At 45.8% G+C, this 25,611-nt stretch overlaps 1 protein-coding gene across 3 annotated transcripts in view; it reads left to right on the forward strand.

Moving 5' to 3' along the window:
• Positions 1–18,684, forward strand: part of NRP2 (neuropilin 2) — a 237,770-nt gene extending 219,086 nt beyond the window's left edge. For 2 of the 3 annotated variants that reach the window (XM_028702094.2, XM_028702103.2), the window contains 2 exons: positions 7,287–7,355; positions 13,936–18,684. In XM_028702094.2, coding sequence (XP_028557927.2) covers positions 7,287–7,355; positions 13,936–14,243 — 377 coding nt within the window. In that variant the 3' untranslated portion in view covers positions 14,244–18,684. The remainder of the gene's footprint in view (positions 1–7,286; positions 7,356–13,935) is intronic. The other variant, XM_028702112.2, reaches the window with a different exon arrangement.
• Positions 18,685–25,611: the final 6,927 nt, after the last annotated feature.

Consider the following 25,611-nt stretch of genomic DNA (forward strand, 5'->3'; position numbering starts at 1 on the left):
TATGTGCTTTAAGAATTAATTCCTGGAGTGCAAGCCTTTGGCATTTCGCAAATTCCAGTGCGGCGGGATGCATTTCATATCTGCTAAATTATTCCTTCGTGTGCCATGCACCGGCAAGTCCCCCTGAAATGCAGGCTTTCCTGTGATGTGGGAAGACGAAAATTGCCCACCCAGCTTCTCAAACCACATGGCTGCAGTCATGACCTTCCATGAAGACAGCAGGCTCCTGTCAGCTAGAATGTCCACTAAAGGTCTTGTCTGCCACAGGACAGATCCGATCGAGATATTTCTGGCACTGCAGTAAGCAGCTGGGGCACAACACACCAAAACTCGTGCTCAGTATATTACACTGAAGGCAAGGCCACTATGTTCCAGGGAGAGGGGGTGAAATCCAGCCAAGAGGAGGCTTTTCCCTGGTGGATATATTATGAGGCATCTTGTCTTTGTTGGCTGAAGGAATGGATGACATTAGAGAATCCACATATTCCAGATCTAGAAGGTCAGGATAATATTTTTGGTTGGCACACTTATTTATGGTATGAAAAAGTGAAAGTTTGTTAAAAAATTACAAATTATATAATTGGGGGCAGGAATTATAGAGTATGAATAAATGAGTAAATTAAGTTAATTTGGATATGCAGAAGATATGCAAAACAAATTTAAGGAACCGCAGAAAGAGGGAGAAGGAAGTCAAGTTTTGAAATGTCAAAATGATTGTAAAATTAGTGAAATGTATAAACTTGAAAAGTATGAATGAATAAAAATCACTGATAACACTAAAAAAGAGGGGGAAATCCAGCCCAAGTTAAGCACTGTTTACTATAATAGGAACATTAGGCATGAACACTATTCTCCTCTTCCATTAAAACAGAAAATTGCTGACTTTGGATACATCGTGTTCCTTCTGCTGATCCTATCCTCTTGGATCCAATGAGGTCACAAGGCTGAAAATCACTACTTGTTTTTAATGTATAACTGGCACATCAGGCACCCTTTTAAGCTCCCCCATCTTTCCCTTACTCAGTAATGCTGTCCGCGTTTGATTCTGCTTCGAAGAGGCACTTTTCAGCTCTCGATGCAGATGTTTCCATCTGGGTTTCTTGGTTCTGAAGTGGGATGAGAAATCTGAACTCACTTTTAAAATAATGACTTCCTGCAAATGTTATAGAGCTTCAACTTTTTTGTTGGGTTTTAAAAAACAACGACACCATACACGCTGTGTTCTGATTCCAGTTGTGACTAAGCTGGAATTACTTATCGTAAGGGACTTTTTGCATTCTGCAACATCTCCGGGAGAGAACTTTGTAAGGCACTGGTAAAAGGTAAAGGGACCCCTGACCATTAGGTCCAGTCGTGGCCGACTCTGGGGTTGCAGCGCTCATCTCGCTTTACAGGCCGAGGGAGCCGGCGTACAGCTTCCGGGTCATGTGGCCAACATGGCTAAGCCGCTTCTGGTGAAGCAGAACAGCGCACGGAAACGCCGTTTACCTTCCCGCTGGAGCGGTACCTATTTATCTACTTGCACTTTGACGTGCTTTCGAACTGCTAGGTTGGCAGGAGCAGGGACCAAGCAACTGGAGCTCACCCCGTCGCGGGGATTCGAACCGCCGACCTTCTGATCGGCAAGTCCTAGGCTCTGTGGTTTAACCCACAGCGCCACCCGCATCCCTAAGGCACTGGTATGCAGGGCTTTATTTCAAAAGCAACTCACCAGAACTCAATTCCGGCACCTCTCAGGTGGGCACCATTGTCATTCTAATGGAAGGAGGGAGGTGTTTATGGTGAGTTCTTTTTCTAGAAAAATAGCACTGGCGGTATGGAAACTGTTGGCCTCCAGATGTTGTTGGACTACAGTTTCCCTCATCCCTGATCACTGGCCATTCTTGCTGGGGTGGATGGGATTTGGAGTTCAGCAAGAGAATCACAGGTTGGTCTAAGACCTGATATGCTTTGAAGTAATATGATTGCAATTGCTCCAACCTGTTGTTTTGGGTGCTACTTTCTAAAATCTTATTCCTTGAACAGAACTTGAGCGTTGGTGCCATCAAGCACTTTCGAGGAAACAGCAGCACGCGGTGCAACAAACTTTAATGGCTAAAATTTGATCTCTCCAAATTCCAAAGCAAACCAGTCTTGTCCGCAGTTCCCAGATCAATGTAATTATCCTTTGGATTTTGCACCCATCTGAATTTTGCACTTCGCTTCTCAGCTCAAAATACAAAAAGGGCATTTGAAATGCATATTATAGAATAAGGTGCATTAAGAAATGCACACATAATGATGAAATGCTCGTGTAAGATGCGGTTTGTGACGAAAGATGCATTTTAGAGACTAATTTTCTTGTGGGTGTTTTAAAAATTATGATTAATGTGATAACAGGACGGGTAGACTTCATGCTAAATGGACACGGACTGGAGATAGACAGATCCACACACCCGCTTCTGAAATGACACTGACCGTTTTTTACAAGTGACACTCTCTTCCCGACTTCCTCCTGCAGGAGATGAGTGTAGATGCCAATAAATTTGCACTAATAATAATAATAATAATAATAATAATAATAATAATTTATTATTTATACCCCGCCCATCTGGCTGGGCTTCCCCAGCCACTCTGGGCGGCTTCCAAAAAAAAATATTAAAATACTGTAATACATCAAACATTAAAAGCTTCCCTGCCTTCAGATGTCTTCTAAAAATCTGGTAGTTGTTGTTCTCTTTGACATCTGGTGGGAGGGCGTTCCACAGGGCGGGTGCCACTACCGAGAAGGCCCTCTGCCTGCTTCCCTGTAACTTGGCTTCTCGCAGTGAGGGAACCGCCAGAAGGCCCTCGGTGCTGGACCTCAGTGTCCGGGTAGAACGATGGAGGTGGAGACGCTCCTTCAGATATACTGGATTGAGGCCGTTTAGGGCTTTAAAGGTCAGCACCAACACTTTGAATTGTGCTCAGAAACGTATTGGGAGCCAATGTAGGTCTTTCAAGACCGGTATGTAGGTCTTTCAAGCAGAGCAGTACAAAATTAGCATCTGCCCTAGCATGGAGGCCCATTGCCTGGAGACGAGTTGTGATGTTACTGGTGCTGGCCTTGCAGCAGGGTGAAATAATCTGTTTTGGGGTACACCCCGAGGGGCAGGGGGGAGGAATTGGTGACTAAATCCAGCAGCAAGACCTAGGAAAGTGTTGGCCCTAGCGTTTGGGCTGTGCTTCAGGTAGCATGATGCTTTTGGCTGGCACTGGCTGCATCCCTGAAAGCCCGGCTGCTACAGAGCTGCTGTATCCGTTCTTTTTGCTCCAGCTGCTGGAACCGTTCCTTTTCCAGAGACATACTTAGCTGGTGCCTCTTCCAGCGGCAGAGCCTCTTACGTATTTCTGCACAGCAATTCATGTCTAGTTTTCCTTGTGGCAAGTACATCTGTAGTTTTAATAATTGCTTGTAATTCCTGAATGTTATATCACTACATTGCTTGCGAGGCAAATTGTTTGTGCAATGCTTGTCAGGCACATATTCATGGTTTCACTTCATTGGTCTTACAAATTGTCGGCTGATTGTTTGTTTTTTGTTTGTGTGAGAGACTTGTGTGAGAGACACCGAACAGCAGAATACATTTTTTTCCTAGAATGGTAGGAGTGGCTCCATTCGTGTTGCTTAGCCTAAGAGAGCATAGGGCAAAAAATTCAGCGGTTCTGCTCTTTGTCTTCAATCTTGGAGACGTTTGAGGTTCAGCAACTTGAGATGGAGCCATCTTTGGCTCTGTTGACACATCCAAATTCATCAACTGATGGCTTCAGTTAATAATAATAATAATAATAATAATAATAATAATAATAATAATAATAATAATTTATTTATACCCCGCCCATCTGGCTGAGTTTCCCCAGCCACTCTGGGTGGCTCCCAATCAAGTGTTAAAAACAATACAGCGTTAAATATTAAAAACATTCCTGAACAGGGCTGCCTTCAGATGTCTTTTAAAGATAGGATAGCTACTTATTTCCTTCACATCTGAAGGCAGGGTGTTCCACAGGGTGGGCGCCACTACCGAGAAGGCTCTCTGTCTGATTCCCTGTAACCTTACTTCTCACAATGAGGGAACTGCCAGAAGGCCCTCGGTGCTGGACTTCAGTGTCCGGGCTGAACGATGGGGGTGGAGACGCTCCTTCAGGTATACAGGACCGAGGCCGTTTAGGGCTTTAAAGGTCAGCACCAACACTCTGAATTGTGCTCGGAAACGTACTGGGAGCCAATGCAGATCTCTCAGAACCGGTGTTATGTGGTCCCGGCGGCCGCTCCCAGTCACCAGTCTAGCTGCCGCGTTCTGGATTAATTGCAGTTTCCGGGTCACCTTCAAAGGTAGCCCCACGTAGAGCGTGTTGCAGTAGTCTAAGCGGGATATAACTAGAGCATGCACCACTCTTGCGAGACAGTCCGCGGGCAGGTAGGGTCTTAGCCTGCGTACCAGGTTCCTGCGTGTGCGAAAGCCGTCACAAATTAGACATCACAGATAGATTCTTCTCTGCAGACAGTCCTCACATTTAGGACCAAGCTAGATATGGTGGTCTCAGTTGCTTATGCTTTCAAATGGATCTACGCCAGTCGTGTTGCAAGAGAGGGGAATGCTTTGAAAACAGTGAAAGGAGATCTGGGAAGGAATGCAGAGATTTCCCCTGGCTTGTGGCAAATGTGCCCCAAGGCTACTTCCTCTTGAGCACTTTCCCTTCCAATCCAACACTTAAGCAGCTGCAGGAAGTCAAACATTAGTCATCTCTCATCCCGAATCCCTTGCACTGTTAAAAATGAAACTGCCTTACCTTTCTCTTTCTACGTGAGTCAGGCCATTCTGCGTCGAAACAGCTAGAACTACTGCCCTTAGCTGTAAGCCATCAAGTGCCAAGAGATCAAGTGGTATACAGTGGTACCTTGATTCTCAAACTTAATCCGTTCCAAAAGTCCATTCCAAAACCAAAGCGTTCCAAAACCAAGGCACGCTTTCCCATAGGAAGCAGTGCAAAATGGATTAATCCGTTCCAGACTTTTGAAAAAAACCCTAAAACAGCAATTTCACATGAATTTTACTATCTAACGAGACCATTGATCCATAAAATGAAAGCAATAATCAATGTACTGTATTATAAAATAAATAAGATAGTTCAGTCATACCTCGGGTTACAGATGCTTCAGGTTGCATTATTTCGGGTTGCAGACTGCCAAAACCCGAAAGTACCAGAACAGGTTACTTCTGGGTTTCGGTGGTCGCCATGCGCAGAAGCGCCAAATCGCAACATGCGCAGACGCGTCACTGCAGGTTGCGAACGAGCATCCCGCATGGATCACGTTCACAACCCGAGCTTCCACTGTACAGTGGTACCTCGGGTTACAGACACTTCAGGTTACAGACGCATCAGGTTACAGACTCCGCTAACCCAGAAATAGTACCTCGGGTTAAGAACTTTGCTTCAGGATGAGAACAGAAATTGCGCTGCGGCAGCGGGAGGCCCCATTAGCTAAAGTGGTACCTCAGGTTAAGAACAGTTTTAGGCTAAGAACGGACCTCCAGAACAAATTAAGTTCTTAACCCGAGGTACCACTGTATTGTAGATGATAAAAATTAAATTATTTTCCCCCCTCTTACCTTCACTGATGATAGTCATTGTTTGGATGGGGGGCTTTTATCCATTTCCACAGTCACAATCAATCAATCAATCAATCAGTAGCTGAACTGGGTTCCACACAGTCACAAAAACAATTTAACCCCAAAAGCCTCAAAAACACAAAATAAATAGCAAAAACAAAAGCGCCAAACTTAATCCGTTCCAGAAGTCCGTTTGACTTCTGAAATGTTCAAAATCCAAGGCACAGCTTCTAATTAGAACAGGCAGCCCAGAAACAATAGCTGACAGCTGCATCAGACGTTCAATTTCCAGGTTTTCGGCGTTTGGGAACCAAGATGTTTGAGAACCAAGGTACTACTGTACATACATACGTGTGTGAAATTAGACTTTTTGAAAATGTGGGACAATGCACACAGTGGAAGGAAACATATTATGGAACATGTTAACCGCAAAAGAACCATACATTGAAAATGTGCTGAAACTGAAACGTGCTGATGCTTTATATCCAAAACATTTATTTGATTGTTATCCGAGAAGATGCCGTTTCCTTTTGTATACATTTTTTTCTTTTTACCTTGACTTTTTTTCTTTTCTTTTTCTTCTGTGTTTCTGTTGGAAATGATTTTTTATGTCTGTATTTTAAACCGATAAAGATTATTATAAAAGAAAGAAAAGAAAACGTGCTGAAACTATATATTCTGCATATGTATACAGTGGTACCTCGGGTTAAGTACTTAATTCGTTCCAGAGGTCCGTTCTTAACCTAAAACTGTTCTTAACCTGAAGTACCACCACCACCGGAGCACGATTTCTGTTCTCATCCTGAAGCACTATTTCTGGGTTAACGGAGTCTGTAACCTGAAGCGTATGTAACCTGAGGTACCACTGTACACGTTCTCCCCCCTTTTTTAAAAACGCCTTTTGAAAACAACTTCCCAAGGAGATGTACAATGAAATGCAGATTGTGATAGAGACCTAGCACCGTTCGCAATACTCTTTGGACCTATATTTTAACATGTTTCAAAGAACCTAAAGAAAAATCTCCCACACTAAAAGGCTCGGGTCACAGAAATAATTTTCATAAATACCTGATACCCATTTGTGGGGTTCTGCATCTCCTTAGTGTAGTCCGGCTTTTATATTAATACCTAGGTGATGATGATGACACACATCATTCCATAAATCACTTTGAATTCATTTGAAGCCCAGGTTGAAAGTGGGTCATTTGGGTCGTCGCATCTGCCGAGAAGGACGCCAGATGATGGCATGCAGAGTGTGCCAAATGGATGTTGTGTTAATGGTGCCTAATGATGGGCATTGTTGAAAGTTACAAAGATAATACCTGTGTCCGTGGTTGCTAATGAATTATAGCCATTATGAAGACACTACTGACAATGTTTCAACAGCAATCAGAATTATCTAGTTCCACTCCTCCCCCCCCCCTCCCTTTCATTTTCCCTAAAAGCAGATTATTTGGTAGAGATGAAAGAAGAGCTCCTATGATATACATATCTTCCATTGTGTGCTCATGAATATTAGCGGAAGTTGGCCCTGGCTATGAATAGCCACACACACAAAACAATGCTTTCTTCAGCTTGCGTATCTTATGAAAAGTGTGTCGTCGCTGGTTAGTGATGCAGACTTTCAGAGTAACAACAAAATATTTCTCATTCCAGTCGATTTCCCAGCTTTAGAGGATGACATTTCAATCAACGGGGAAGACTTCGGAGAAGACTCTGAAGATGGTGAGTATGAGATATTGTGGGTTGCATAATGCTTCAGGTTACAGATGCTTCAGGTTACAGACTCCGCTAATCCAGAAATAGTACCTCGGGTTAAGAACTTGGCTTCAGGGTGAGAACAGAAATCGTGCGGCGTCAGCAGGAGGCCCCATTAGCTAAAGTGGTGCTTCAGGTTAAGAACAGTTTCAGGTTAAGAACGGACCTCCAGAATGAATTAGGTTCTTAACCAGAGGTACCACTGTATTTTAAAAGCAATGTGCCTTATGCAGCTCCAGGAAAAGTACAGTGGTACCTTGGTTCTCAAACTTAATCCGTTCCAGAAGTCTGTTCCAAAACCAAAGCGTCCCAAAACCAAGGCGCGCTTTCCCATTGAAAGTAATGCAAAACGGATTACTCTGTTCCAGACTTCTAAAAACAACCCCTAAAACTGCAATTTAACGTGAATTTTACTATTTCACGAGACCATTGATCCATAAAATGAAAGCAATAATCAATGTACTGTGCTATTTAAATAAATAAGACAGTATTGTAGATGATTAAAAAAAAAAAATCTTACCTGCACTGATGATCCATTTCCACAGTCACACAATCAGTCAATCGGTACTGTGCCGAACTGGGTTCCACACAGTCACAAAAACAAATTAACAAAAAAAGCCTCAAAAACCAAAACACAAAATAAATAGCAAAAACAAAAGCACCAAACTTAATGCATTCCAGAAATCCATTTGACTTCTGAACTGTTCAAAAACCAAGGCGCAGCTTCTGATTGGAGCAGGTGCCCCGGAAAACCTTAGAAAACCAAAAAACATACTTCTGGGTTTCGGCAGTTCGGAACCAAGGCGTTTGAGAACCAAGGTACCACTGTATCTCAGAGATGCAGTGGAATCTCAAGTTCTGGGTTAAATATCTGGTTGCCCGGTGGAATGAATAGGTAGGCTTTGGAATGAATTCATTGGCAAAACCCCCCCCCCACTCTTTAAGCTGAATAATCAACAGGATTCAACCCCACCCTAATGCCCATCAGCTGATACCATGGGTGCCATCAGGGAATGGGCAGCTGGGCCTGATTTAGGGGAAATAGCCTTGCAGACCAAATTGGACCACCCCTCCCAGCATCCCAGTACATTTCTGAGCACAATTAAAAGTGTTGGTGCCTCGGGCCAGAATACCTGAAGGAGCGTCTCCACCCTCATCGTTCAGCCCAGACTCTGAGGTCCAGCTCTGAGGGCCTTCTGGCAGTTCCCTCACTGCAAGATGTGAGCTTACAGGGAACCAGACAGAGGGCCTTCTCGGTGGTGGCACCCACCCTGTGGAAAGCCCTCCCATCAGATGTCAAGGAAATAAACAACTACAGTGGTACCTTGATTTAAGAACAGCTTAGTTTATGAACAACTTGGAGTAAGAACACTGCAAACCTGGAAGCAGGTGTATTTTGTGAACTTTGCCTTGGAAGCAGAACATGTTCTGCTTCCTGTTGAGTGTGTTCCATTTGTAAATTGAGTCCTCCACTGCTATGGGAAAGCATGCCTTGGTTTAAGAACGCTTTGGTTTAAGAACGTACTTCCGGAACAGATTAAGTTCGTAAACCAAGGCACCACTGTATCGGACTTTTAGAAGACTTCTGAAGGCAGCCCTGTTTAGGGAAGTTTTTAATGTTTGATGTTTTGTCGTGTTTTTAATATTCTGTTGGGAGCTGCCCAGATGGGTGGGACAGAAATAATATATTATTATTATTATTATTATTATTATTATTATTATTATTATTATTCTCAGATTGGCCCACAGGCCAGAGATCCCCTGCCGCTGCTTTAAAAGTATGAACAGTACATGTGGAGTATATGAAAATAATGTCAGAAGGCATTTCAGTCTGGAAGTAATTCCCGGGATGGCTGGGAGGGTGAGACTCGTGGGCTTGAGCAAAGGTCATTTAAATTAAAGGTCACACCATTAAAGAGGATTGAGCTGTAGTGAAAATCTTCAAATGTTACGAGGCTTCATTTCACGCTTAGAAATATTTGAGCCTTTCTTTTCTTTTTTCTTTTCTTTTCTTTTTTCTTTTTTGCTTTCTGTACCCAGTTCACCATTTTTCATTCTGTGGAGTGGCCAGTTGTTTAAATGGAGAGTCAGGTCACACTCGACGTATTTATTTACTTAGCAGATTAATACCCTGCTTTCTGATGGAAGTTCCCAGAGCAGATCACAGCATTTATAAAATGCAATTGATACATTACAAACATACACTTGAAACACAAAGCAAAGGAAAACCGGCGGAGGAGGAGGAGGAGCCTGGTGTTGTCTTCGCCTGCTTCTCTCGAAATACCTTCCAGCAGAGCCAACTAGTGATAGATGGCTATCGGAATTTCCCACTGGATAGTCAATCATGGTCTGTGCAGCTTTAGAATCATAGAATCATAGAGTTGGAAGAGACCACAAGGGCCATCGAGTCCAACCCCCTGCCAAGCAGGAAACACCATCAGAGCACTCCTGACATATGGTTGTCAAGCCTCTGCTTAAAGACCTCCAAAGAAGGAGACTCCACCACACTCCTTGGCAGCAAATTCCACTGTCGAACAGCTCTTACTGTCAGGAAGTTCTTCCTAATGTTTAGGTGGAATCTTCTTTCTTGTAGTTTGGATCCATTGCTCCGTGTCCGCTTCTCTGGAGCAACAGAAAACAACCTTTCTCCCTCCTCTATATGACATCCTTTTATATATTTGAACATGGCTATCATATCACCCCTTAACCTCCTCTTCTCCAGGCTAAACATGCCCAGCTCCCTTAGCCGTTCCTCATAAGGCATCGTTTCCAGGCCTTTGACCATTTTGGTTGCCCTCCTCTGGACACGTTCCAGTTTGTCAGTGTCCTTCTTGAACTGTGGTGCCCAGAACTGGACACAGTACTCCAGGTGAGGTCTGACCTTTAGATAGGGACCTAAACTAGTTGCCTGGGAAAAGCCTCTCCTCCTTCCGGAGGGGAGCTGTTGTGAGCGGGAGCCGGCTCCCGCGTCACACAGGGGGCGTTCTGCCCCCTGCCCAGCCATCATCACTGGCGCGGCACACCTCCCAGCCGGTCACCCAATCAAGAGACACCGCACGGGGGGGTGGTCTAGCCATTCAAATGCGGCCGCGCCAGCTCTCCCCCTCCATTGCCCTGCCGATTTCTGCGAGTCACCCACCCACCACTCCCTTTAGTGCGTAGTTTCTCGCTTGAACTTGCTATGGACCCATGGTTGGTTGCCCAGGGGGCCCGGTAGGAGTTTTTTTCAATTGGCAAATTGGCACCGGCCTCTTGGTTTTTTCCGCCTACCTCGTAGCAATCGTCACAACTTTCTTGGTATCTGGTGGTTACGCACTGGAATGTGTTGTTGGTGTGCAGAAGGGCAAGGTGGGTATTCCGTTAAAGGAATCCGGCAGTCGTGGAGCTTATAGTTGCATTTGCATCAACAGGCTCCCCCTACTGGTGGTTAACCCCTCGTTAGACTCACCCCTCATCCTGAGTGGGTAGAGTCAAATTGCTCTTGTCCAATGCCTAAGCCAATACCTTCTCAAGCTGTGGCCTTTTTCTAGCCCATGAACCTTATATGCCGTGTCCACATGATTTTTATTATTCCCAAGCGGGGGACGGGTCCTCGAATCACAAAACAATCTGATTTGGTCTGACCACCCATATCACTGCTCTAAGGACCACTGGAACATACCAAATTTTGATAACTACTGCCCCGGTTGGCCGAAGCATGTTTTGACTTCGTAAATCTGTACATCACAGGAACATAGCAAGCTGTTGCATACCAAGTCATCGCATTGGTCCATCTAGCTCACTGTTGTTGACACTGGCAGTTATTCAGGACCCCAGGCAAAAGACTTTTCCAGCCCTGCAGAGACACAGATCTACACCTCTTTCCTGAGAAATAGACTGTGCTGCAAATACTGGGGTACTTATCTTTTTAATGGCGGGGACTATATACTGAAGTAAGTTGCGTATGACAACCTAGCCCTCAGAGAATCCCAACAGTCAAGAACAGGCATAGGCAAACTCCGGCCCTCCAGATGTTTGGGACTACAATTCTCATCACCCCTAGCTAACAGGACCAGTGGTCAGGGATGATGGGAATTGTAGTGCCAAACATCTGGAGGGCCAGAGTTTGCCTATGCCTGGTGAAGAAGAAGAGAAACTTCAGAAAGGAAGGTTTTTTTCACAGGTGGAGAAACTTCCTCCATCCTGTTGGATAATGGCAGGTGCAGTTATCTAGATTCTAGGACAACATGGAGTAGAGATAGTTACAAGGGACGCGGGTGATGCTGTGGTCTAAACCCCTGAGCCTCTTGGGCTTGCCGTTCAGAAGGTCAGCGGTTCAAATCCCCACGACGGAGTGAGCTCCTGTTGCTCTGTTCCAGCTCCTGCCAACCTAGCAGTTCGAAAGCACGCCAGTGCAAGTAGATAAATAGGTACCACTGCGGTAGGAAAGTAAACAGTGTTTCCGTGCGCTCTGGCTTCCATCACGGTGTCCTGTTGCGTCAGAAGCAGTTTAGTCCTGCTGGCTACATGGCCCGGAAAGCTGTCTGTGGACAAACGCCGGCTCCCTCAGCCTGGAAGCGAGATGAGCGCCACAACCCCATAGTCGCCTTTGATAGGACTTAACCATCCAGGGGTCCTTTACCTTTACCTTTTACCTTTATAGATAGTTAATATTGAGGGTGCATTCTCCTCAGGGCCTTAATACATTGGAGTGCAGTAAACAAACTGGCTGCCACTGTGTGAGAAAAAGTTACTTCAAAAACCGTTACTTGAACTCACAAGCTCTTCTGAATTCTCCCCCTCCCGTTGTTATTTTTGTGAGCACGTCAGAATTAACATCCTTCAGATGTGATACATCAAGAGGAACAGAAATCAGCTGGAGCATAAAGTGGGGACAAATTAGGCATAGAAATTTGGCAACCAACAGCTACAGTTTTGATTCGTTGTGGGGGGAATGCTATCTTGCACTCTTTTCATCGCACTGAGCCAGAACTGCGCAGGATTTCTTTGAGAAAAGCAGAGAGGAAAACATGGGTTGGGGAAATCGTAAAGAGAGATAATTTGGAGGTGTGGGTGACGCTGCCCCTACCAGAGCCATACATCCACAGACAGTACAAATTGGAAGCAATAGTTGGGGCAGGGAGATATATATATATTTTCCACACAGAGATGGTGGTTCGCACCACATGAGCCCATCGCCTAAAGTGATCACGTGAGGACTACAGCTGGGCGATATCTGGTTTTCAACATCGTGATATATATCACCAGCTGATATATCATGATGTCTGAAATAAGGATGGAACTAGGTAGAGGCACCGGTTGGCTTCACGGTTTTCCTCACATTGTGGTTTTCCGCACAGCACACACACCCACATATCATGATTCACAATATATTGCCAGGTCAAAAATTATGAAACCGATATCACGAGATGGGCTTCATTTTTTAATTTTTTAAAAAATATATATATTTTCCTCCTTAAACAATATTTTCGACAATACAATAACAAACAAACAAACGTTCTGCTCTGCCAAGCATATGACATCCCTTCAGCAGGTTTTCCACTTTCAAGTCCTGTCTCGCAATTTAGCTCTTTAACTTCCATTGTCCGCATTGTAGGATTTATTTCAATCCTGCTAGGGTCTTGAAATTTTTGATCGCCCTGATCTCGAACACTGCAGGTCAATCTGGCCAGTTCTGCAAAGTCCATCATGGACTTCGAACCGGTTTGGGACGAGATATCGCCCAGCCCTCGTGAGGACCACCTTGCCTGTGACCTAGCATATGGGGCACAAAGACAACTCCTTTTCTTTTTCTTTTTTAAATAACTTTTTTATTCAAAATTAAAACAAAACATATTATCCAGAAACATATCATCCCTATTCCCCCCATTTTTCCTACCTCCCCCCACAGAACCCCCACCCCGACTTCCCTCAGTTCCAGTCTTTGATTTCTCTAAAAATGCTGTTTTCTGCATGTTACACAGTTGTATAGATCCTCAAACTATTTAGCTGATTATTATCAATAAAAAGTTTGTGAATGTTTATTCAAAACCAGCCAAGAAGTCCAGTTCGCTTTGTTGCATCTTCAAATACTTTGTAAAGGGTTCCCATTCATCTTTAAAGTCACAGTTATCCTTGTCCCGTAGCTTGTATGTCAGTTTTGCCAGTTCTGCATAGTCCATCAATTTTTCTTGCCATGATTCTTTAGTTGGGGTTTCTTCAGTCATCCTTGTGCTATTAGAACTCTCGCGGCCGTTGCTGCATACATGAAGATGTTTTTCAGCTTTTTTGGCAGATCTTTCCCTACAATCCCTAACAAAAATGCTTCAGGTTTTTTAACAAATGTTAAATGGAACATTTTCTTCAATTCGTTGCATATCATTTCCCAATTTTTTAAATTTACATTACAATCCCACCACATATGATAAAATGTCCCTTCCTTTTCCTTACACTTCCAACATATATTTGAACTAGTTTTGTACATTTTCCCTAACTGCACTGGTTGGAGTTATCAAAGAATAAATGAAGATAACTCCTTTTCTAATCGCCTGCTTCAATTATGTTTCAGACTACTTAGGCCTGGAGAAGAACAACAACACGCTGTTTTCAACAAACTCTCCGCTCACCCCAAAGATGGGCAAAGAGAAGAGCTGGCTATACACACTGGACCCCATTCTGGTCACCATCATAGCCATGAGTTCCCTCGGTGTGCTCCTGGGGGCAATTTGTGCGGGTCTACTCCTGTACTGCACGTGTTCCTACGCCGGCCTGTCCTCTCGGAGCTCCACCACATTGGAGAACTACAACTTTGAGCTTTATGACGGCATCAAGCACAAGGTCAAAATGAACCACCAAAAGTGCTGCTCTGAGGCATGACTGATTGCACCAGAATCGCATTTGACATTTCATTCCAGCAAAAGTGGCTGGTGAAGATTACTTTTTATATGGGAGCTGAATGCCATAATCTTACACGAAGCCGGAGCTGGAATACGCAAGTGGGGAGGAGTCACGGACAGCCCTGCCGTTTCAAAAAGGAGGAGGAAACGAGGAGGACAGTGTAAACTTTCTTTTTTCCAGGGGGAAGGATGACCGTCGGAGAGAACTCTACGGCGTATTGTTCTCATGATTAGAACCGGGTCAGGGCAGGCGAAAGAGCTGCCACGCTTATTGTTGTTATGTCTTATTCAAGTGAATCAAATCCAGAAGAGTCCAAACGTTTGGTTAGCATTTAGGAAGTGAGAAACAGAATGTTGAACGTTATTTTTCCACTTCTTTTCCCTAGTTGAGAAAACTCCAGAGAGTTTCTCCCCGCTCTCCCCACACCCCACCCCCGGTTCCTCTTTCGGTGGCCAAGCTAATCTTTAAAAATTACACACAACCACACATGCGAGCCTATCTCCCCCCCCCCACACACACACACACCCCAATTCAGCTTATCGCCATTCAGAAAGGCTCCTTGGTTTTAAGGGATTTGTTCTGTCGGTAAGACGAGCCCAGCAAGCTGCAGTTTATAGACACACCACCCCGCTCCCCCCCCCCCAAAAAAAGAAAGTATGTTGTTGCCTTTACCTTTTTCTGATCAGGAATTAGGCTTGCGGGTCAATGGGAGCAGCCGTGCTTTCTTCCCAGATTACAAAGCAAAAGAGAAAGGCGGCCTGAGGTGCGAAATTCGACAAGAGGCGCCTCCTCAAGAGAGGCTGAAGAGCCTTAAAAGTGATTTGCGAATAAGAGCCATTTATTAAATCCAGATCATGGATTGAAACAGCGGAGGCCTTCATCATAAGGGCTGTCTTTTACTTTTCTTTCTGACGTCCCCCCCCCCCTCCACCTGCACTTCCCTTTATAATCCCATTCCTTTTATTATAAGAAAATCGCAGCAAACAAAAGCCACAATTATAAGATGCCCGGGAACTCAGGAGACGGCTTTTTATATGCTTTGAGAGGAGGACAGGCTGCTATATATATTTTTGTTAATGCTGTGACCACTCTCGTGGGGGAGGGGGAGGAATGGCGTTAAAGGGAGGGGGGGAGGAACACAGCGATCCAGCCCCGATGGAGAGTGGTTGCGGATACCTCCTTCCTTTTAACAGGCATCATTTAAGTTTCTTCATTTGTACTAAGGGCTTCATTCTGCAAAGACGTCTGGCCACTTGTCAGCGATAAAGGGAGTTCTAGTCCAACAACATCCCCACAGCGACAGATCCCCCCACCTCTGATTGGCGCTGCCTTTGAGGACATGCACAGCTGGCACGGCCCTGGTGCTTTCTGCCCAGCCGAAGCATCGCTTCTTTGCAGAGTTAGGCCTTTGGGTGGGAAGCAACCATTGCGATCCTTTGCAGGGCATCGAGTCTCGTCTGATATTCCAGTGTAGTTGTCGGGGAAACAGAAAAAAAAAAGGTCTGGACCAATCTGCTGCCACCTTCCTATCCCTTCAGAGCAGTGCAACTTGCTCCCTAGTGATTTGCAAGGCAAATTGTTTGTTTCCGAAGGGTTTTGTGTTCGTACGTGTGTGTATCTTTTTTTAATCAAGTGCCTTAGAAAAATATTTTTCCCTTTACTTAGAGGTGTGTGCTGTATCAAAATACAAGGGAGGCGTTCCCCCTTTCCCCTGTTCCTCTTCCTTTTCATCCTCGCGATCATCATCTTCATCATCATCGTGGTCCTTGGATCTCTACTGGGTAGAGTTTTGTCCTTTCAATTGGTCCAATATATTTCTAATGCTGTCACGCCTGAGGTGTGTCGCAGACCAGTAAAAGAGAAGTTTACAAATGCTAAGTTTTGATCTCCAATGCCTTTTGTTTCAGCTCTTGTCTCAGCCATCTTCAAGTGACTTTTTTTAGGAGAAATCCAAGTGGCTGCTATTTAGGAAGGATCTCCAGACTCAGCGGGTGGGGACCTGCAGCAGAAATTTCAGAAATCTGCCGTGGGTTGACACCCAACAGTAAACACGCGTGCCAGGATAGCGTTGCTGGGATGCTGGCGCAATAGCATGTTTTGTGACGTTGTGCCGGTGCAGCTGTTGAGATGCAGTCTCCCAGGCACATAATGTCAGCGAGCATTGGGGCCCAGTTCACATGTTTCGCATCTTAGGTGTGCACCCTGTCATGTGCACGCCAGATAACAGGATTTGCTTGCCGCTTAACATGTGAAATGGTTCTCAGAGCAGCTTTGGCATGTACGCTTATCTTGCAGAATGAACAGAGCTTTTGGCACGTGCGATGCTTCTTTACTTCGGTATACAAGTGGACAAGCAAAGCACTTACCGTATTTTTCGCTCTATAAGATGCACCAGACCACAAGACGCACCTAGTTTTTGGAGGAGGAAAACAAGAAAAAAAATATTCTGAATCCCAGAAGCCAGAACAGCAAGAGGGATCGTTGCGCAGTGAAAGCAGCAATCCCTCTTGCTGTTCTGGCTTCTGGGATAGCTGCGCAGCCTGCATTCGCTCCATAAGACGCACACACATTTCCCCTTACTTTTTAGGAGGGAAAAAGTGAGTCTTATAGAGCAAAAAATACGGTATTTTCTGGGATGTGCCAACGCCACAATCCAGAACAGAGTTGGGTTTCCTTGAACTCAAATGTTTCCAGTGCATTTAATTCTGTGGCAGACCCTGGGCCTTAAAACTGTGTTTTTTCATACTGTGCCCTAGGGAACCATTGGGATTCCCTGGAAACTTTGCAGGAGTTATTTTTATACATCAGTAACACCGGTAGACACACATCCCCGAAAAACAACTGGGTCTACTGCTGCAAATCTTTCCTATACTGCACCGCAACACTGGGAAGCCTTGGGTTTTGTCCTAGAGCACATGCACACAGTTCAAGCAAGGTAACCAACCCAAAGCCAGCATCTCTTGCGAACTGTGTGCGTGCTTTAAAAAACAGGGCTCGAGATTCAGTGCAGGAGTTCTGTGGCTGATGCTCACGGAGTATCTATCTCGGCAGAAACTGATGTGGAAGTTTCCCTGGTGGTAGAAAGTTTGAAAAATACTGCCTTTCCAGTAGTCTGGATGCAGCACCATAAAAAAGTCCATTTTCATAGAGGATTCCTGTGTCTTTCCGGCATATTCCACATACAGACGTCTCTCCGCTTCCCCCCTAATTTCAAGAGAAACGCAGAGAGTAATGTACAGGGTCATTTTGCAGACCAGATTGCTGCTACTGTCATTAAAGAAAGGGGCCTGAGCCGGCCAAAGGTAGCAGCTTTATTTCGGTTCCATTGATTTCAATGGGAGAGATAAGCACGTGCTAAACTCTGGCAGGATTGCGCCCCTCAATTTTTATTTCTCTTATATTTGTATGAAGGAGGACAGGCTGTATCTGTGAAGGTCACCTGACAGGAGTTAATAGATATATTAAAAGGTAGAGTCGCTGTCTATAGTAGACATGCAGAGAGTGAGAGTTCGTGTATACATATATTTCAACGCATATGTGTTTGCGCGTGCTTGTGAGTTCTCTGTATGCGTTATGTATGTGCGTGGTTACGTGGGACTACTTGTACCTTTAAATCGGCGGCCAGAGGATGTTACTGACCTTGGCATCAATGCAGCGGGGAGTTTTTGGCGCAAACTGCGTAGAAACGAAATCAGCTCCCTTTTGGAGAGTCCCGTACTTTGGTATTCCATGTTGGTTGCTATAGGGGCTTGGCTGTGTGCACTCAGTGAGCAGAATCAGGCCAAAATGCTGCATAGCTGATACCTCACTTACCTCTCTGCTGGGTGCTTTACTGTTTTAATGCAGAAAACCTGACTGATTGTATTTTTAACAGGGCAAGGAAGGAAAAACGGTGCATAGATTCATGTCAAATACATCTTCACCTGCAAAAAAAAAAAGAAAAAGGAAAAGTGTTATATTTGCTGATCCACGTTCTTTGGCAATTCCCCCCCTTTCCAAAGTGCACAGAGGAGAGAAAAAAGAAGTAGTCCAATCCTGTGTTACCAAAGCCTTTCTTGAAATAGGTGTTACTCCCCACCCCCTCGAAGGCCTCTTTGTTGTAGCTGACGGGAGGGAAGGCTTTAGCCTAGCCGATCCTTCCTTTTGCAGGGAGGTGTTGACAAGGGAGCATGGGGGTGAAAAAACGAAAGAAGAAAACCAACCCCCTTGGGAAAAAAAGTGGTATGCAGGGAAAACAGAATTTCTCACATTTTACCAGCTCAAGGTAGTTCGACCATTTACTGGCTGAGCCAGGTCATGTGGACTTTAAAGCTTTTACTGTGATTCTTCAGTGTTTAAGGAAAGACAAACTCAAACTGTGTTTCTATTATTTGTATAAAAGCCTTTTAAAAGTACTATTTAATAAACATTACAGTAGAGATCTCTCTCTCGTGTGTGTGTGTGTGTGTGTGTGTGTGTGTGTGTGTGTTCGGTTCATTTCTTTTGCTGCTGGGGAGGCCTGTCACCCTCCGTGCTTGTCGCCTGGGCAGTGGCGTAACGTGGGGGGTGCAGGGGGGGCCGGCCGCACCGGGCGCAACATCTGGGGTTAGGGCAAATCCACAGGTTTTGTTGTTGTTGTTGTTGTTTAGTCGTTTAGTCGTGTCCGACTCTTCGTGACCCCATGGACCAGAGCACGCCAGGCACCTCTGTCCTCCACTACCTCCCGCAGTTTGGTCAAACTCATGCTGGTAACCTCGAAAACACTATCCAACCATCTCGTCCTCTGTCGCCCCCTTCTCCTTGTGCCCTCCATCTTTCCCAGCATCAATCCACAGGTTAGGGGGCGCAAATCCACGGGTTAGGGGGCGCAAATCCATGGGTTAGGGGGCGCAAATTACTTGCCTTGCCCCGGGTGCTGACAACCCACGCTACGCCACTGCGCCTGGGTCCATCCAGCAAGGGAGATCTGCTTGCTAGAGTTGACTTCCATGTCTGCCATTGATGTGGATGGACCAGTTGAGCACACAGCTGTTCAACAGCCAGGTGTGTCTTTTGTTTGGCTGCTCAGAAAAATCACAGGAAGGCTCTTCCATGCAACCACCCACCCATTTTCTTAGAGGACCCCACAGCACCCTCCGGATTAGGCGTTCTGCCCAAGAATGCCTTTCAGAGGTTCACGCAGATACACAGAGAGTGAAAACTCCACACATACCGTATTTTTCGCTCTATAAGATGCACCAGACCACAAGACGCACCTAGTTTTTGGAGGAGGAAAACAAGAAAAAAAATATTCTGAATCTCAGAAGCCAGAACAGCAAGAGGGATCGCTGCGCAGCGAAAGCAGCAATCCCTCTTGCTGTTCTGGCCTCTGGGATAGCTGCGCAGCCTGCATTCGCTCCATAAGACGCACACACATTTCCCCTTACTTTTTAGGAGGGAAAAAGTGAGTCTTATAGAACAAAAAAATACGGTAATTCACACCCCCGCCTTTAATTAAACCACACACACAAAATGGTCACACTGGACCCAACACCAATATGATTCCTGCCTTCAAACCCATTCTTGGGCACGACAGCCCAGGCTTTCCAGGTTAATATTCCCCGATGGTGTTTACTAGAATGCCGCACTCTTCCACATTATTTGCAGTAAGGAAGTCAAGACTGGGCTCTTCCCTTTAATCTCACTGCATTTTAAAAAAACGGAATTTTACAATACTGCGTATGGGGGTGAGTTGCAAGCATTGAAATAAGGCTCAGAAGCAAACTTGTAATCCTCACATTTACTCCCCGCACCACGATGTCCTTGCAGCAAAATATTTGACATTTCTAATGTATTAATAATGCCTGCTGGCACCCAGCAATCTGCTATTTACAGAGAATATTTCCCTCTTATCTTTCTTTTCTCTACAAATGTTTACACAGGCCGGTGGGAAATGGTGCCAGATTTAGGCATGGCAGAGGTTTCAAACTGGAAGAGGTACAGGCAGCAGTGGCTGCGAAGAAAGATGAGCCATCTGGATCCTGGGGCCATTCTAGCTCCTGTTGTATTTAGATGTGACACTTGGCTTTCCGTCCTTGTTTCTCCCGTTCAGGCATATCACTTGCTGGAACCGGATCAAACCTTGCAGAATGTTTGTATCTCTGCGGAAGACGGTTCAGCTGATCTCTGCAGGAATGTGTGTTTGACCGGGCGTTTGAATTCGGTATACCTTCGTGTGGGACTGAGTTCTCATTCCCCCCCCCCCCGAAGCCTGTAATCTGGGTGCTGGAGGGTTGACCCGAGCTATGCAGCCTGTTTCTGTTGCCAAATCTTAGTCCTGAACCATCCACTCTTTAATCTGAGCAAAGACTCGGGCTCTGTTCCCGTTCCTGATACCATGGTTTAGCACTGAGATACAGGGAGTCGAATGTTCTCTTCTGCAGGCCACTTGCTTGGTATTTTGTGGGGGCAGAAAAACTTCTATAAGACATGGTACTGGGAGACCACATACAGTGTGTTGACTGAGAAGGTGACTAGCAACCATGTTTGTGGCAGAGTGATGTCGCTTGTCTTATTTACAAGGCTCTGTGGGTTAAACCACAGAGCCTAGGACTTGCTGATCAGAAGGTCGGCGGTTCAAATCCCCGTGACGGGGTGAGCTCCAGTTGCTCGGTCCCTGCTCCTGCCAACCTAGCAGTTCAAAAGCACGTCAAAGTGCAAGTAGATAAATAGGTACCGCTCCAGCAGGAAGGTAAACGGCATTTCTGTGCGCTGCTCTGGTTCGCCAGAAGCGGCTTAGTCATGCTGGCCACATGACCAAGAAGCTGTACGCCGGCTCCCTCGGCCAATAAAGCAAGATGAGCGCCGCAACCCCAGAGTCGGTCACGACTGGACCTAATGGTCAGGGGTCCCTTTACCTTTACCTTATTTTGCATTTTAGCATATAAGACTACAGAATGACACCACAAAGTCACCACAGTCATCTCGCCCACATTGAGAAAAGACTTCCCAGTTGGAGCACAAATGCTTTCCAGGCAGATTCTACACCCAGCAATTATCTTTTTAGAAGTTACCGTACTTTTCCGTGTATAACAATTTGGAGTTGGGGGACTCCAAATTAAGAAAATGGGGAGAATTGCCCATAGTTGTGGAGCTTTTTTGGGGGGTGGCCCAGAGTTGCTGAGCTTTCTTTGGGGGGGGATTGCCGAAAATCGCTCACCCGACTGATGCTGCCACTTGCATGCGTCGCAAAAGCCACCTATCGTCTATCCCCTTGCTGGCAGAATCCGCAAATTGCCTGCCCAATTGCCGCAGCGACAGCCAATCAACACCAGTCCTTGCCTCAGCCGCCAATAGCATGCCCAATAGCCGCTGACAATCTCTGGCTCGCGGCAGCAACCAATCCCAAGTTCCCACTATGCACTATCCGTGTACAAGATGACCCACAATTTGTAACATAATTTTCCAATAACAAATCCCTCATCTTATACATGGAAAAGTACGGTAAGTGCTCACACAGGGTTAGGTTCACTTAAGCCCGCTGGTCTCGATGGCCTTCAGACTGCAATCCTTATCTCTATTTAACTGGGGGGAAATCCTGATCGAATTCCGTATAACTTGCTTCTGAACAACCATGGAGAAGATAAGCTCAAACTGTAAGGGTGGCTAACTGCTGGACTGCAGCCCAGATGCAGGAGCCTTGAATGTGCAATCTCTGAGGTTGTGATGCTGCGTGGGGTCATCTTGACCCAGCTTGAAAGCAACCTTTTGGAATGCTCTCCTCAAGTTCAGGGTCAAATATTTCCCGGTTTTGCTTTGGCTCATCGTTTGCTCACTGCTAATTAAGCACCCACTGCATAGAGGTCTTGCTGGTGACTTGGTTTGAGCCCACCAGATGCAGTGATTTGATTAGATCAGCAGTGAACACAGCCTTAAAATTCAGTGAAGAAAAGCATGTCCCCTTTCAGCATCAAAATACTGTTTTAGCTCCCGTTGCTTTCGCCCAGATGCAAAGTCAAACTGATTGGACTTAATGGGTAGAGAATTGACTTGTACCACCAGGGAGCAAGTCTCAGGCAAAACAAAACCCCAACACCTTGTTAACTAGCTGCATACAAAAAGAACGGGAATCGGAGCCTTATGAGACAAGGCACCACTGATGAGAACAAAACTAAGAGATTCCTCCTGCTCTGACTGTCTGACAAAGCATACAAACAAAAATGGCATGTGTTTTATTCCCATATGGTATTAAAAGTACCATGCAGAATGCAGGAATTCAACTGCTACTTCACACATGCGTATGCACACAAACACCCCTAAGTGGGAACTGAACTCTGGTCTCCTGCATCCCAGTGCAGCTCTAGCAATCCTGGTGAAACAGGGCTGGCCCAGGAAATTTAGACATTTTGCTACTTAAGGTGGAAAAGCAAAGGGCAGTGGCCTCACTCAGCCCAGTCAAAGTGCCTTAAGATCACAGCTCTTCTCCCGAGGAGCTAAAATAAATTAAATTAAACAACTAGCAAGTGCCACCATTTCATGACACCCCAAATCTGCTGCCTGAGGTGGCCATCTCGCACTGCCTAATGGTAAAGACAAAGGACCCCTGGATGGTTAAGTCCAGTCAAAGGCGACTGCGGGGTTGCGGCGCTCATCTCGCTTTCAGGCCAAGGGAACTGGCATTTGTCCACAGACAGCTTTCCAGGTCATGTGGCCAGCAGAACTAAACTGCTTCTGGCACAATGGGAAACCGTGACGGAAACCAGAGCACACGGAAACGCTTTTTACCTTCCCGCCGGAGCGGTACCTATTTATCTACTTGCACCGGCATGCTTTTGAATTGTTAGGTTGGCAGGAGCTGGGACAGAGCAACGGGAGCTCACTCTGTCATGGGGATTCGAACCGCCGACCTTCTGATCGGCAAGCCCAAGAGGCTCAGTGGTTTAGACCACAGCGCCACCCGCGTATGGCCGGCCCTCTTACCAAAACCTATCACTTGGAACAAAGGCATAGTTCACACATATAGGTACATCGCTTCAGCTCTCTGCAATCGGCTGGCAGCAAAATGTGTGGAAAGCACTGGATATGAAAATCTGGCAGGCATTCAGAACTGGAGATAGTGGGGGGGCAGCATCACAGCTGGAGGCTTCACCTCCTACTGATGTGCTCATTTGAACATCTGAAGAGAACCCTGTGCATACTGATGTATTTTCAGAGGCAGGAGGTCTACCCACCCACATCCGTTCTGAACACTGGAAACACTAAAGGGATAACTCAGTCAGTAGAGCCTAAGACTCTTAATCTCAGGGGCGTGGTTTCTTGCCCCACTTTGGGAGGTTCCTGCACATAGCTGTCAAGCGTCCCTTATTTGGTGGGACAGTCCCTTATCCCAGCGCCATGTCTCGCTGCTGTCCCTTATTGATGATGTCCCTTAAATTTCCCGGGTTTAAAAGGAAGCAGCTCCTCTCCCTCCCTCCCTGCCGGCCAGGGAGGAGGGAGGCTCCAACTGTGTTGCTTGGCTGCGTTGCTCACCCAATAAGGAGTCTAAAAACGACTGGGGGGTGGAGCTTGCATGCCTTGTGCCAATCAAATCGGCCGCGTTACCTGGGGACTCGCCTTTGCTCAGCGCTTCCCAGTGGAGAGGTGACGGTGGTTTTCCTTGCTGCATCCCCTTTGCCGGGTTGCTGCGCTATGGGAACCACCACTTGAGGCTTCGTTTGGCTGCTGGTTGACTAAAATCCCCTATTTTGGCTGCTGATCCCTTATTTTTGAGGCTGCTGGTCCCTTATTTTCAAATCTGTAAGTTGACAGCTATGTTCCTGCATTGCAGAGGGTTGGGTCAGGTGACCCCCTTGGTCCCTTCCAACTCGACACGTCTATGAAAATGTTAAATCTATCTAGTGTGCAAAGCATCCTCATGTGCAAATCATCACAGAACATTGTGCTTGTCAGGTGTGAACCAGCTTCAAGCGTGATCTCCCCTCCTTGTTCTCGAATCTCATTTTAAGCTAGGGTTGTTTCCATTATCTTTCGACACGATCTGTTTCCGTATGTTGCATCCCATGGCTCTGCAAACGTAGGGGAATGATCTCTGTTCCCAACTCTATATTGCTTCCTGTTGCACCCGTTTATTGTATAGGTGCAAAAAGTGCTTTTTTTCTGGGGGGACGCATACCCCTAAACATTTTGTGGATCTAACGGGAGAAGAAACTAAAAAATTTAAAAATTTTAGTTTCTTCTCTATCACGGTGAATCGTTGCTACCCCCAAAGGCGACCTCATTTTCTGTCACAGTGTTTCCTGAGTCTCAGACAGAAGCGAGCGTTTAATGTGTGAAGTAAGAGTTGGAATCTGGCACAGTGATTGGTCCGTTTCGCTGTTACCACCTCCAATGGTGACTTCCTTTCCTTTCCCACTGTTTCCTGAGTCTTAGACTGAAGCGAGCATTTAATGTGTGAAGGAATGTGGATGTGTGGTATTTTCCTCAATTTGAACTATAAGATGGTGGTTTTCTTGAGTCAAAATGAGAGTACCCCAATCATTTGGGGGGGGACCGCAGGGTGCAAACCAGGAATTAAGAGACAACCCAAGTTGTGCTTTTTAGAATAGACACCCCCGCCCCCCGCATGCCCACAATGATGATAAAGCACGGTCTATCCCAGCCCTGTCCATATCAAATCTTCCTTCCTGTCCTCAACATGGCTGCTGAGCCTGGGTAGGCCTGGAACAGAGTTTGCGATTTCAGCCAAGCTGCTAATGTCAAGCGCTTCATTTCGCGGATGGCAAATATTAGTTTTCCCCTCGCATTAGCATTTCCCTAGATTATTGCTCAAAGGATCGATTGCCCCGGGGGACAAGTTCAGGTAGAGCCGGCCAACTACAGGCAGATGGAGAGATCAAGAGTTATCCCTTAAAAGGGCTCCCTTCCCTTCCCTGCTTCTTCAAATATCACTTGTGTGTACAGAGGCTGATCAGCCTGCTCTGGTGTCAAAATCAAACACATGTCCTGCATCGAAGGCAGCCAACCTTTGTTCTGTCAGATTCTGCACAACCAGCTGGTGCCAGCCTCACGGTTCCTGGTACTTTTTGCTCTCTCCGTCAAATTCCTGCCTCTGCCCTGCAGGTAGTGGAAACCTGGTTTTTAAAAAAGATATAAATAGACACGCCTGTTCTAGCTATAATATTATCTGTGCCGCAAAGGAACCTGCCTTTTTGCCCCAATATAATCTGGTCTTGCATTGCAACTGGAACATAGACACTCCCCCCCCCGCCCTGCCTCCCACCCTACAGTGTGTGCTTGCATTCACACAAGACCAAATCTCTTCGTTTCCCAAGGAATTAAGTGCCCGTTTTAGGAAAACAGTGCTGTGCAGATTGTAGTGGGGATGGACAAA

This window comes from Podarcis muralis, chromosome 1 (genome assembly GCF_964188315.1).
Source record: "Podarcis muralis chromosome 1, rPodMur119.hap1.1, whole genome shotgun sequence".
Taxonomy (NCBI): domain Eukaryota; kingdom Metazoa; phylum Chordata; class Lepidosauria; order Squamata; family Lacertidae; genus Podarcis; species Podarcis muralis.